This window comes from Berghia stephanieae, chromosome 2 (assembly GCF_034508935.2).
Source record: "Berghia stephanieae isolate SIO BIC M18660-M18661 chromosome 2, UCSD_Bste_1.3, whole genome shotgun sequence".
Classification (NCBI taxonomy): domain Eukaryota; kingdom Metazoa; phylum Mollusca; class Gastropoda; order Nudibranchia; family Aeolidiidae; genus Berghia; species Berghia stephanieae.
Genome location: NC_088361.1, coordinates 22,494,333 through 22,509,332, shown reverse-complemented (window position 1 = coordinate 22,509,332; position 15,000 = coordinate 22,494,333). Strand labels below are relative to the sequence as shown.

Below are 15,000 nucleotides of genomic sequence, written 5' to 3'. Positions count from 1 at the left end.
GCTGGTACAACAACGGGCACCAAAACCATGTCAACAATTTGGCCAGTCTCTATTGGATGGGTGAATTCTAAAAGTAGATAAATACAAAGTCTATTCTAGATTAAACAAACAAAATAACAAAAAACTTAAACCTGTTCTACTATGATTCGGAGATTTTTAAAAATAGTGAATATGGTTTGGTGATTGATTATTAATGGTATACGTTTAAGTAAAATATTCAATATTTCTGCCCGCCAAAACAATGTTAACAACATTTTTATAACTATGTTTAATCTTAAGCGTTTTTATTCTATGATGGAGAATTTGGTGAGAACTGATTATATCTCTGGCGGTCTAAAAGCCATAACAAAGAACCGAGTGATGTCAACGTCATTCATCCTATATTTCTAAAGTAAATACATTTCTATTGTATATTTTGCTGATTGAGTAGATAAGGGTAATTGCGAGAGCAAATTAATGTTGATATTAATGCGGGTGATTGAACTCGGTATCTTTTGGGTACGAAGCAAAGACCACACTATCCCTTCAACAATGACTTCAACAATAACAATGACTGCCATTCTGTTGATAATGAAGGTTTCTTAGTTACTAGTCTGAGACAAAACGATCTAGTTCTACTCAAATAAGTAACCAAGACTTTAGGTCTAAGGGTACGTGATTTTAGTCTGTGGTCTTCTTAGTAAACAATTAGCTCAAATTATAAGAAACGATTTTTTTTTTCAAGTTCTTTACTAAAGTCACTGACTAAGTGCTAGTCATGCTGCATAGCGAAGGAGCCATTCATTATTCTAAATGTCTTAATGATTATATGCAGGCATGACTACAAGAACCAAATATTCCTAGAAATAGAGCATTTTGGCTCCAATTTCACAACTTCATCAGCATCTCTAAGTCATTAAAACTTATCGAAAATGAAAGTTGATGCCAGACTATATAATTTCAAGGCTTTTGAAGTACTCGTATTATTTAATCGTTTTGAGAACAAATTCTTGATTTTTTGAAGTTAACAAAGGGACTACAATTGTTATCTTGTAAGTCAAATAATCGTTGTTTTGTTGTAGGTATGAAACGGCACATTAGACTTTAAAAAAACACCCATGATATTATTATATTGTATAACTATTTAATGAATGTTACGAGATAGTCGATTATTTAATGATGTATCATAGATCTCATTAATGTGTTATGGGTGAACGCATTGTGTGTTTGAGTGTCTGCATGCCATGTGTGTTTGTGAGCATGTGTGTGTATGTGTGTGTGTGTGTGTGTGTGTTTGTTTTCCTCTTAACTTGTGAGGCTGATTTGTGCATACATCATTGTATCCCTTCGCAGAAAAAAACAATCTTCACCAGCCCCAATCTCCTCCCTGCCTTGATAAAAACAAGGTCTGGCTGCGTGGTTTGACCAGAAAATTGATACAATGCGGTTTGAATGTTGTCCTAAATTCTGGACAATATCATGAATCCACAAAAATATCTTCTATCGACCTTTCCATGCAAATATTGCCAGATTGGTTCATTGGCGGCTTTGTATAATATTGAGTTCCAAAAAAAAAACCATTCCACGGTGCCTGCTGAAGTCCATATCAAGATGGAAATGTAGGGGAGCTAATATTACATAACACAATGATCTCCCCTGTTTTCATGGCTGTGTATAGAGGACATTAATACCCGTTTTGCAAAGAATGGAAAGAATTCCTTGTTCCGCACATCAACAATAGAAGATGTCCTGAAACAAACATATAAGGATAGAAAGTTGCTCAGGATTAAAATTGAGAGACAACAACGTTTCTTCGGACAAGTCATGTCGTGTGAAGGGAAAGTGTGAGTTTGTGGCGGTGAGCGGCAAATTTCAAGATAAATGTCCTAGGGGAAGACACGAAGACAACGTTCCTGACACACCTGAAGGACTTCACTGGAAAATCACCTGGTCAGCTGACAGAATCAGCGTGAGACAAAGATCTGTGGAGTGGCACAACTCGTGAAGCCTCTGAAGCCTGGGACGGGCATGGAACTTGGCGATGAAGTGTTTTTGCATTTTTCATAGTAAGACTCAATCATAGAAATTGTAATCCCAGACTGGTGTATAATCTTCCTCTCACCAAATCCAAGCATCAGTAACACACTGGAACTACTACAAAACACGTATAAGGAAGAGTAGCGTCCCTTGATTAGACGTCACCGGCGGAAAAGTTATTAGAGAGAGAACGTCTTGATGGTTGTGCGCATACGTCTCTCGTCCTCGCTTCCGGTGAAAGTGGCATGAGACACTTCACCGAAAGCGAGGACGAGAGAGACGCATGCGCAAAACCATTTTGACATTCTCTCTGTAAGGTGACGTCCAATCAAGGGACGCTACTCTTCCGCTAATCTCAGTCCCTATAACTTCTTCGTCATTGCACAAGACCGTAGGACGAGACCTCAGCTAGTGGTCGCTGGTTCGGATAAGTAAGTAAGTAAGTAAGTAAGTATCCCATCATGGAATTAGAAATAGATCATTATCATAGAAGAGAAATTTGGTAACACTGCAAGGATATTGCAAATGGAAGTATGAATGCATTTTAATGTGTGTATTGGGAATGGACGTTGGGCGTGCTTGTATATACATATTATAACTAATCTAGCTTCGATCCAAAGACTGTATTCATGTACACAATCAAATTACAAAACTGTATCCAATGAAATTACTTTGCTTGGTGGAATTTGAATCGATTTGAGATTAAGTGATCATTTATAACATGCCCATATTTCATTGTAATGGGAGATGATAAAAAATCAACCTCAGGAAACCGAAACACACTCAATTGGATTCAGTAGTCTGATGTCACGCCGCTCGGAAACGGCCGCCATCTTGGTTCTAAACAAAGAAAATCATTACTTTTTATTCTTCATGCTGGCTAGAAGTTTTCATTCCCTTTTCGTATGCCTTGTGATCAGAATGTGTAAAAGTCAAAACATGATCAAATTTATGGGGGTTTTTTTTTTCCTCTGGAAACGCTTTTATGCTCGCCGGAGAAATATTTCATACGGGCGTCCGCCATTGTTCCGTTAGTTTAGAGCCAGTGTCATGCGTCATTAGGAAGGAAGTGACGTTATGACTGTTGAAGAGTATTCTAACAGAGTGAAAGTTCTCGAAGCAAATCTCGTTTTAAAAAATAAATAAATAAATAAATTCCCTTTATTCATCCCCAAGGGCCAATTTGTCTTTAGAGTCTGGTCCAATGGAAGACTGGAATAACCCAGACGTCAGCCGCAGTGCTCAAGGCCACACAAGAGGCGGGTAGTCGAACTCGGTACCTTTTGAGTACGAAGCAAAGACCATACCGCTGAGCCACGCTGCCCCATTGACGGTCATAAAAGATTTAAGTGAACGTTAAGCTGCTAGAAACGTTTGACTGTAAAAGTCGTTGACAACAGTTTCAAAGAAATAACAAATTACTTGATACAGTACGATTCGGGGTCAAATCTCTTCTTCAGCTAAGGACATAAAGAAGAAAAACAGCAAGACGTGGCGTAGATTCCAGAAAGGCAAAGAAGACAAAGAGATCTCCCGATTCCCTGGGCACTACTCACTGTTTTAATGGTTTTCTATATTGGCTGAAGAAGGATTTTGAACCCAAAACGTTCCCCATAATGTTTTTTTTTTGCACTTTTCAGAGCTGTTATAATTATTTTGACAATACTTTTAACATTCCCAATGGATGTTTTATCTCTTTCCTTTGATTGTATGCTGGATACATTATACTACTATAATTTATTTGAATTCTTCATAATCTGAAAAGGACAATTAATTCAACTTATTGTTTTTTTTGAAAAATAAAAATAATGTGTTTCCTTGTTTTCTTGGATGTCAAGAAATATTTCTATTGTTTGGTTGTTGATGTTGTTGTTGTTGTTGTTGTTGTTGTTGACTTTTTTATAGATGTGTTTGGCTATGTGGTCTAGTGGGATGACACTCCCCTTAGGTACGTAGTTGAGTCCATGGAGAAAAGGCTCTTTACTCACATTGTCTCATCGTACTCGGATGTAAAATGAGTACCTGGCCGTTCACAGCGTTGTCTCTGTCGAGAAAAAAATGTAATATTACCTAACAGGCGTCATGTCTCGTCCTACATGTTAAGGATAGTCTATGAGCCCCTTGTAAAGCGCTTTGAGCATCTTTATTGGATTCTGTTCTCTGTAAATGCTCTAGTTCTCTTCTTTTTTATGTTTAACAGAAAGTACAGCTGAAACCCCAATCAAATACAAAAGAAGTCTTCACTCTTATTCCACCCCTGAGCCAGATGCCAAATCATAGTCGGTACAAGAAATATTTTTGTCAAGTAATTCGTGTGACCCTTTCTCTTTCCCAGTTATCTCTTCTTTCTTCCTCTTTATTTTGTTTGCATGTTATTTCTCGAACACTATCTTAAGCAAACATATTCAAACACCGATCTCATGGGCGCCGAATAATTTTTCAAGTAATTTTTGACAAACATAATATGCTTGGAACGATACCAAGTCATGTAATCGATACCAAGAGTTTGCATGAATTACCAGCGAGAAAATGATTGGATAAGGGTAGTAGTCCAGGGGCGTGGCAATATTGATTGATTTGGTGCCTGGCAACACATCCGTCTGTTAAAAATGGATTATAGCATTTGAAATAAAATAAAACTGAGAAATGGTAAATACCGCCTCTTACTGACTTGAGTAAGTCTTTTCTGTATATTTTTTTCTTTCTTTTGTATTTACAATAAATATAGCATTTTTAAGTCATTTTCTTGTGATTCTGGCACCACCTAATACTGAAAGCATGCCACGCCACTGGTAGTAGTCATAATATATGGAGTTTTTTATCACTTAAACATCCATCCTCACTACACCCCCCCCCCCCCCCCTCGTCCTATCCATCTAACCTCTAAATAAATAGAATTAATTCGGATTCTAAAAGTATTTTTTAAAAAAACAGGTGTCGACTACCAAATCAGTGTTTGGCAATAAATATAGCTAGGCAAATCTTTTCGTCGCCGTAAAGCCATGGCTTGATGACGTCATCGTTCTATCATCACAAACGGGTTCCAACACTAGTCGGTATGCTGGGAGACCTTCCATAAGCTCCTACATCCCAAGTATTCTTGTTCTAGTAGGGGGTTTGGGAGGGGGGAAACTGTTTTGGTTTCTTTTTAAAGTCTCCCCCCTCCCAAACCCCCTACACTAGAACTTCTAGTAGGGGGTTTGGGAGGTGGGAGACTTAAAAAAAAGTTTTCCCCCTCCCAAACCCCCTACTAGAACAAGAATACTTATAATAAACGAGCTTTTATATAGCGCAATAGCCACTTAACGTGTTCAAAGCGCTTTACAATGGGTCCCTGACCAACAGCAACACTTAACATTTAGGACGGGACATGTTAGGCGCCTGTTAGGCGATATTACAATCTTTCGGACAGAGACAGCGCTGTTAACGGCCAGGTACTCATTTTACACCTGAGTACGGTGAGAGAATGTGAGTAAAGAGCCTTTTCCAAGGACTCAACTATGCGCCGAGCGTGAGGCTCGAACTCAGGACCTTCCGATCCGAAAGCGAGTGTCATACCACAAGACCACATAGCCGCACATCCCAAGTATTCTTGTTCTAGTCGGGGGTTTGGGAGGGGGGGGGAACTTTTTTTTTTTTTAAGTTTCCCCCCTCCCAAACCCCCTACTAGAACAAGAATACTTGGGATGTAGTAGCTTATGGAAGGTCTCCCGGTATGCAAAATTTCTTGGCCGAAACAGACGGAGAACAGCGTGCATGTCGTACGCCTGAGTGATAACAACTAGCAGACGTCGGGACAAGCAAACGAGGGCGCTCCATCTGGGAGGATGTGTCTTCCTGTCACCATGACAACTACGAGATTGACCTCGGTGACGGCTCCAGCCCCTCAAGCCTGATGCAAGGGGAGATAATGGTGTCAGTTATGGTAATAACATTATGCCGATGACAGATTACCCCCCTTGATTTGTCAACAAGACATAACAAATAAATAGTACGGATCATGGCTAACTTGTAAATAAAAATGGGAGAGTGAATCTTTGGCCAACTGGCAGCGGTTCAACGTGCGTGCAAACAGCTTGGGTTCGAAATCACTTTTCTCTACCGGCTAATGAGTAAACACTTCACCCCATTAACGTCCAATACACCCCCCCCCCCCCCCCCCCCCCCCCGTCCACTTGAAGGAAATATTGATCTGTTAGATTATGTAGAACACTTACTTCTAAAAATACAATAACAATTCAGTGAGCTATTTCAACCAAATACAATGGATAGAATAAAATACAACAAACACTCAGAAGGCAGAGATACATAATTTTATTGAATTTAAAAATAAGTGATTTTTTTTTAATAAGAAAAATATAGTCGCAATGGCAATGTTCCTGGGTGGTTTTGATAAGAGTAAAAGGGTAGGAAAAATAACTGAGTGATAAATTGATTACTCCGACCGATTTTAAAAATATTTGTATGGGTTTGTTTCGGGTTGTTATTTTTGGGGGGTCTTTTTTCGGGAGTGAGGGGGTTGTGTTTTTTTTGTAGGGCTAAGACCTTTATTTGGGTTAGCCTTGTCAATTTGTAATTTGTGACCCAACATGACAACCTAGTATTATTTCGAAATGAATGAGATTGATATTTTTAAAATAAAACTGAGTATGAAGTCAAAATAATGAGAATAAGGAATTTTACTAGTTTTGTTTTGTTTTGGGGTTTGTGTGTTTGGGGGGTTTTTGTTGGTTTTTTTTTTTTTGGTTTTTTTTTTTTTTGCTTTGTTTGCTTATTGTTTTTGCTTTTTTCGAATTCCACTCGCTTCACACGCAAAGGAATCAAGATCAATCTCGAGTGGAATCTAAATTCAATTTTCGGGGTAAAATTCATCACCACATAACACCGTTTTGAATCGGTGGGTCACTAAGTTCCATGAAACAATCTAGAGAAGTCGTGACGTCGCACATTCCTCTCTTCCGGTACAAAATTCCTTTGAAATGTGTAACCAGTCCTCAGGTTACACATTGAATCATAAGGTGCTATAATTGCTTTGGTAGCAGGATGTATAGACAGATTCTTAATATCACGTGACGTAGAAGAGCGAGGATGGATGATGATCTTTATTGACGACCAGCTTGTATTTAAGCAAGAAACTAAGATGCCATCACTTAGAAAACAGAAGATCAGTTGCCCAAAATATCTATCCAGTCTTCAAGAAGAGTGATTTTACACTTCCATTCAGTTTGGAACCAGTATTTTGACATCACACATCTGTTCCCTATTGGATAATATCATTGTTTAAGATGAGATGCTATAAAATTATGTGTACATTGTTTCGTATTAGATTGTTAATCTTTACCTTCCGTTTCGTGATATTTTGTTAATCTTTACCCTCTGTTTCGAACCAGTTTGTTAATGTTAACCCTTCCCAGACCACAGATAGGCCGGTTGACAGGATGATATTAACCCGTCATATGCCGGGGCTGTCGTGTTTGTCGCACTGAAGACCGGATTGTCACAGCATTGCTGGAATTAATTCGTCAACACGACGGTAAAATGACACAAGATGATGGGCCGTTTGCTGGTGTTGAAGGAGTTGATGGAGCGATTAGAAGAGGAGGTTTGTAGCAAATGGTATGGATGGGATTTGGGATGCGGTTTTGTGTGATGGTTAGTGATTGTTTGCAAGTATTTTGTGTGTCTGTATGTGTGTGTGTGTGTGTATTTGTGTATGTGTGTTGTGTGTTTGTATGTGTGAGAGAGAATGAGGAGGAGAAGGAGGAGGAGGAGGAGACAGAGAAGGAGGAGGATAGATAGAGAGAAAGAGAGAGAAGAGATAGATAGAGAGAGAGAGGGGGGGGAAGAGAGAGAGATAGAGATAGGTATTGGAATAGAGATAGAGAGAAAGAGAGAGAGAGAGAGAGAGAGAGAGAGAGAGAGAGAGAGAGAGAAAACGGAGGGAGTGGAGATGACGATGTTTGATGAGTCAAAATAACAACTTAAAAGTATATAAAAATATGAGCATTTATTAAAAAGCGCAACACCCACTAAACGTGCTCAAAGGTCTTAACAATGAGTCCTTAGCCAACAGCTAATCTGCCTATACAACCTGCTACTAAAATAATATTATTATTTAGAAAGGAAACAGCAAACTGGCGTTGTATTTATAAACGCGTACGATGCGTTCTAGTGCGACGGGTTAATGAATGTTCAAACTTGCAAAGATCATATGGTGCAAAAAGACCTTGAAGTTGTTCTCTTCACTCTTAGGGGGCGGGGGGGGGGGAGAGAGAGAGAGAGAGAGAGAGAGAGAGAGAGAGAGAGAGAGAGAGAGAGAGAGAGAGAAATCCACGTCGCAAAGTCAGGAAAACAGTCAAATTTAGAAGATTGAGATGGATTGGTATGGTCATATTTGCCGGATGTAGGAGGGGACGGTCCCATAGTATGTGGACGGTCCCGAAAACAGTTCTTTTGCGGACACCGCAATAGAGGAAGGCCACCGGAGACGAAAAGTTCCGTAGATAAGGAAGTGAGATGGCATCCTTTTGGTTGGACTTGGGATGGGGAAGGGGGGCGGGGGGGGGGGGGGGGGATTCGAAGGCTAACGGAGGACAGAAGTCACTGTCGCTCCTTATTGTAGACCTTTTAATGTGTTGATGAAACGAAGTGATTTCCTTAAGGAGCACTAAATTTCATACAGTTGATATTATAAATTCAAAGCTAAACCTTGGAATAAAATAATATAAACAATTAAAATGTATTTGGTTTGCACAAACAAGTAAAGATGGCGGCTTTCTTTCGACAATCAAACTAAAAATCTTCTCTAGTCAAAAGATTATCACCAACTGACGTTTACATATATGCAGGTCTGACATCCGAACCCGCCTATGACCCTAGTTTAACATTGTTGTAATGGACAATATTTTGCGTCATTTTTAAAGATTGAGCCCATAAGGAATTAACCGGTAGATAACCACGCCTCTCGGACAATCGTCATCATGTATACAATGGCAGTGATTGGTAGACACAGCAAACTACACAGGTTTTACTATCGATGGTATGAGTTAAGTAAAATACCCACTGTTCTACCTCTTGATCAGTAGAATCAGCACAGAAAACTATATGTAAACTTAAACGTTTTTAATATGATCGAGAAAACCATGTGATAACTGGTCACCCATCTGTCAATATAAAAAGAATAACAACGATCAGATGGAGGTCGAATTCGATCACGTTAGTGTTTATAAACAACCAACTATGTTTGTCCGAGCACGTGTGAAGGTGTGTCACTGGTTAATTAGGATATCAAACCTGCAAATAAATGCACTGCGTCACCAACAGAAATCATGAATCATGCACACAATCAAATCTACAAGACAGTAAGAATATTAACCCTTTCAGTCTGAGCAGTTGGTTTGACAAGGGACATAACCAAATAAAAACATGAAAATTCTAGTTTCGGTTTAAACAACTCAGTTATTTTAAACAGTTGACGTACATATCCAGTGCACAGATGTTGAACTTTCTTTGTACGTGAATCTATTAATGCGCGTGTGTTAACCACTTTTGGACAGCAGATGGGAAAAGAAAGCGGGGAAGACCCAAAGAAACCTAGCGAAGGACCATGGAGAAAGAATTAAAGGAAGCAGGCCTGTCCTGGAACACAGCCACCGCAAAAGCAGCCGATCGCAAAAAATGGAGATGTCTGGTGGATGCCCTATATGCCTCAATGCCCGAAGAGGATTAAGTAAGTAAGTTAACCACTTTTTTAAAATATCATTAACTCCATTATAACGATGGTCCGACTAATTTCTCTAATGTTTAACACGTTTTTTGTCCCCTTTATAATGGTCCACTCTTTGAATTTCACAAGTAACAAATACGTGACGATCAATGATAACTATTTTGACATGAATTGTTCACAAATATTAATTAAATAAACTTTCCAAGAATTATTGGTCTTTTAAAATCTCTACAGGTTCCGAATTGTAGCGGGAGTGGCATAGACAACTGGTTTCTAGTTCTATTTCTAGTGTTTTGGACAATTAGAGAGGTGGTGAGAGATTAAAGCCATCAGCTGGTCAAAAAGAGCACAATAAAAGATTATCTTCAATTATTAGAGGAACAATGTCGCCTATTCTGACTGATCAGTATAAAAGAATAATGATGATGATGATGATGATGATATAATAATAATAATAATAATAATAATAATAATAATAATAATAATAATAATAATAATAATAATAATAATAATAAATAATAATAATAATAATAGTAATAATAATAATAATAATGACTTGGTTATGAAAAAGAATAGACTTTGCCATCATCATCTTCATATTTATCTCCCTTACACCTCTGTTCCCAGTCAGGCCAATATTTGTTTTTCATCCTTTCACAATAATCAACCAAGTTGGGAAGCTCACCTGTAAAAAAAAAAAGAAGAATAATAATAATGCACATAAGACTAACATAATATTATTTAGACCAAAGGTTAACAATGGAACATTAGAGCTATAGATAGAATGCGCTTGGCCAAGGAGTTCACAACATTGTCATCCGGAAGTATAACGGACCAACACACAAAACTATGTGCATCCGTGAACGTTGATAGTCTGGTTCATACAGTTTAGTGAGAAGTACTCATAAACGTGGATGGCAAAAACAATAACAAAGACTTGATTGACGTCATCTTCGTTCTATCTATATATCATATGCCATTGTACTTTTAGTTTGCAAAAACCAACCATAGTTGTTAGTGTCCACTGAATATCACGTTTCTTACACAAGAGAAGACTTATAATTTTTTACACTCCCTTCACTGCCAAACAGTTATCGTAAGAATCAATACTATTGTATTTTTTTTTAATCAAACCATGCTTTGAAAGTCAATTAACAAATGCTTTACAATAATTTACCAAAATAAAAAGTTCCCCCCCCCCCCCCCCCAACATATTTGCTTATTGAACAATCGGTATGCGCTTGGCTAGAAGCTCACAATATTGCCATCCATAAGTATAACGGACAAATATACAAAACTATGTGTAACTTAAACATTTATAGTCTAGCTAATACAGTTTAGTGAGAATTACTGTAAACGTGGATGACAAAAAGCAATAACAGGACGAGAGACGCATGCGCACAACCAACATGACGTTCTCTCTCTAATAACTTTTCCGCCGGTGACGTCACAGACTATGGTGACGTCCAATCAAGGGACGCTACTCTTCCGCTAATCTCATTCCCTATATAATTATGTACACGTCGAGTCGATGCCTTCCAACGCTCGTGGTTTCAAACCTACGACTTTGACGTTTCGAAGATACAAAATCAGCTGTTTTAATTTGGGCGCTAAGAAAGAAAAAAAAAAGAAAACTGACGAAAATCAATAGTAGATGCTTCTATCCTAAAATCAAAACAGGTAAACGAGGGCTCGGGGTGAGAACGTGGCCTTCGTAAAGTTATGGCCTGACACTGACCAAAAAATGACGTCAAAATGCCAGTCTTTTGCCACAAAAGAGAACAAATCGTGAGTTGTATTCAATAGTTCAACCAATGAAATAACTTGTTTCCATGAGCACTAATAACGACAACTCACTAAGCGGTGCAAAAACCAAAGAATGACGTCAAACTGCCAGTCCTTTTGGATTTTAGTATCAGGCTATAACATAACGATGGCTACGGTGAGACACGAGGGGGAATAACAAACATATTGATAGCAACAACTCATTGTGTGTACCGGTTACATCCCATTGATTCTATTTCTCTCAACATCGTGAGGAATGAAAACGTATTAATTGGAATTCATCAGTTGATGCTCAGTATTTCTCCTAATATGGTACTACTACTTCTACTAATATTTTTATTAATAACAATATATTTGACATTATAAATAAACATATACAAATTATTATTATTATTATTATTATTATTATTATTATTATTATTATTATTATTATTATTATTATTATTATTATTATTATTATTATTATTATTATTATTATTATTATTATTATTATTATTATTATTATCATTATCATCATTATTATTATTATTATTATTATTATTATTATTATTATTATTATTATTAATATTATTATTAAAGTTATTATTATTATCTATTATTATAAGCAATCAAATTTATTCACAAATACGCGTGTTAATTTATTGTGAAAAAGTTGAGAGAGGCGTGTAAATAACCCAGTGTTCTGATAACTCTTATGTCTGGAGGTTTTCGGTTCAATTCCAAACCGAGGACGCAAGGACCCTTTATGTGATTTTGTCTAGTATTTTTCACCCTGTGTCCAAAACACTGGATGGCGCAGCGCTTTCTTAATTTCATATCACGCTTATCTTCAGATTTCATATTGTTTTAAGTTCATAAAATATAGATAGTGTGCGCTTGGCTAAGAAGCTCACAACATTGCCATCCAGAAGTATACGGACCAATACACAAGACTGTGTGTATCCATGAACGTTTATAGTCAGGTTAATACAGTTCAGTGAGCATTACTCATAAACGCGGATGGCAAAAAACAATAACAAAGACCTGATTGACGTCATCTTCGAACTATCTTTAGAGTAAATCCGTTAAACCTCGATTCCATCCTTCACTTAATCGCGCGGCTAATTGGTCTTGTGGTATGACACTCGCCTTTGGATCGGGAGGTCTTGGGTTCGAGTACCGCATATGGCGGTTTATGGTTGAATCACTGGTAAAAAAAAAACCTCTTTACTCACATTATCTCACCACACTCAGGTGTAAAATGAGTACCTGCCCGTTGACAGCGTTGTCTCTGTCGGAAATAAACTGTAATAATGTCTAACACGTCTTGTTCTACATGGTATGCGTTGCTGTTGGTTTGGGATCCCTTGTAAAGGGTTTTGAGCATGTTCAGTTTTTTGTATATATCCAGAGGAAAAAAAAAACATAAATTTGATCATGTTTTGACTTTTACACATTCTGATCACAAGGCATATGAAAAGTTCTAGCCAGCATGAAGAATAAAAAGTAATGATTTTCTTTGTTTAGAACCAGATGGTCTCGTTGCCGGGCGGCGTGACATCAGACTACTGAATCCAATTATTGATTATAAAGACCATTACTAAATTAAATGAGAAAATCAAAAGCTCATGAAATGATCGCTCTTCAAGAAGACTATTGACCCTGAGACAGAAATAGGGAATGAGATTAGCGGAAGAGTAGCGTCCCTTGATTGGACGTCACCCATAGTCTGTGACGTCACCGGCGGAAAAGTTATTAGAGAGAGAACGTCATGTTGGTTGTGCGCATGCGTCTCTCGTCCTCGCTTCCGCGCACAACCAACATGACGTTCTCTCTCTAATAACATTTCCGCCGGTCACGTCACAGACTATGGGTGACGTCCAATCAAGGTCATCTTAATATATAGATATCTAAACAAAACATTTATTGTTATCAAAAGAGTTTAATGTACGACACTTTAATAGTTCTGTGGTTATGGTAAACCTTACTTCTGACAAAGTGTTCATGTCTTGTGGTCTTCATCTGCCATACGATCATTGCCAACATCCCAAACACGGAACAGTCAATTTCATACGGTGAGGTCCCAAGCATGAAAGGTTTGCTACCTGGAACGATAACAATTGAAAAATGGTATAAAAGGGTTTTCCCCCTTTTTTTTAGATATGGGGATTATTTCCCCTAAAATGTCGCATTCGGTCTGTTATTTTATTAAAACTTAAAATTCACACAAATCTAGGGAAATTCTTGTGTCAATTGATGCTTAAAATAAAGTTTACGTTTCAATTTACTTCATGGATGGAATATCTTGAAAAGTAGAAAAATCTTTCAAAATGTTGTTTCTCTGTGTATTTCTTAAACAAGTCATAAAAATGATCTACTCACTTCAACTTCTTTTTTAGCAACTAGCTTTGATGAAAACCAAGTCTCATCGCTAATAAAGTGCGGCTATGTGGTCTTGTGGTAAGATACTTGCTTTCGGTTCGGAAGGTCCTAGGTTCAAGCCTCGCTTGGTGCATAGTTGAGTCCTTGGAAAAGTCTCTTTACCCATATTCTCTCACCGTACCTGGCCTTCAACAACGTTGCCCGTATCAATAAAAAAATTGCAATATCGCAATACCTGCAATAACGGGTGTCTGGTGTTGTTCTACGTGTTGCGTTGTTGCTGTTGGTCAGGGACCCTTTGTAAGCGCTTTGGGCACATTTAATGGATATTGCTCTTTTTTTTTTAAGCTCTCTTTAAAGAAAAAGGGGGAAACAAGGAAAACAGGTCTGTTGTTGTGATAGGTGGATAATGATTAATTGGGAAGGAGAATGGCACAGAGGTACGTTCTCTGCTTCGGAAGTACCACGGATAATTAAAAGGCAGATATGACAGTAGACGCTTTTTATCGGTTAATCGACTTGCTGATGCCACCATGTTGTTTGATATGTAAACAATGATGGGATGATCAGATGAAGTAAGAGATATTGTGTGTGTTTGTGTGTGTGTGTGTGTGTGAGAGAGAGAGAGAGAAAGAGGGAGAGAGATATAGAGTGAGAGACAGAGAGACAGAGAAGAAAGAGAAAAGAAACAGTGAGAGAGAGAGAGAGAGAGAGAGAGAGAGTGGAAAGAGAGGGAGTTAAAAGGGGGAAGGAAAGAGATAAATAGAGAGGGAGAGAGAGGAGCAGAGAGGGTGAGAGAGAGAGCGAGACAAGGGAGAGGGAGAGATAGATGGAGAGAGAAAAGGAAGGAAAAAGAGGAAAAATTATGGTCCAAAGACTCTCTCTCTCTCTCTCTTTCTCTCTCTCTCTCTCTCTCTCTCTCTCTCTTTCTCTCTCTCTCTCTAAAAGATTGATGAACACTTACCAAGAAAATGTGACAAAGCTCTCAAGTCTGCCTTTGCAATGTCCCAAATCTCGTGGTCCGAGTGTCTGCCAATACCCTGACCCCACAGTTGTTGCCTCAGTCTGTATCCCATGCCTTTCTTGAACAGCATCGTCTTCCACCAGGGGAA

The 15,000-nt window shown here is 38.2% G+C and overlaps 2 protein-coding genes across 4 annotated transcripts in view; one reads left to right on the top strand and one right to left on the bottom strand.

Moving 5' to 3' along the window:
- LOC144964525 (uncharacterized) overlaps positions 1-155 on the top strand; it is a 9,410-nt gene extending 9,255 nt beyond the window's left edge. Inside the window, exon 3 of the mRNA XM_078898931.1 lies at positions 1-155. This exon is cut by the window's left edge and continues 963 nt beyond it. Within this exon, the coding sequence (XP_078755057.1) occupies positions 1-71 (71 nt within the window). The 3' untranslated portion in view covers positions 72-155.
- Positions 156-6,314: 6,159 nt separating this feature from the next.
- Positions 6,315-15,000, bottom strand: part of LOC144964502 (failed axon connections homolog) — a 29,013-nt gene continuing 20,327 nt past the window's right edge. For all 3 annotated transcript variants that reach the window (XM_078898875.1, XM_078898874.1, XM_078898873.1), the window contains 3 exons: positions 14,853-15,000; positions 13,495-13,611; positions 6,315-10,427 (listed from right to left, as the gene is read on the bottom strand). The exon at positions 14,853-15,000 is cut by the window's right edge and continues 64 nt beyond it. In XM_078898875.1, the coding sequence (XP_078755001.1) occupies positions 10,303-10,427; positions 13,495-13,611; positions 14,853-15,000 (390 nt within the window). In that variant the 3' untranslated portion in view covers positions 6,315-10,302. The remainder of the gene's footprint in view (positions 10,428-13,494; positions 13,612-14,852) is intronic.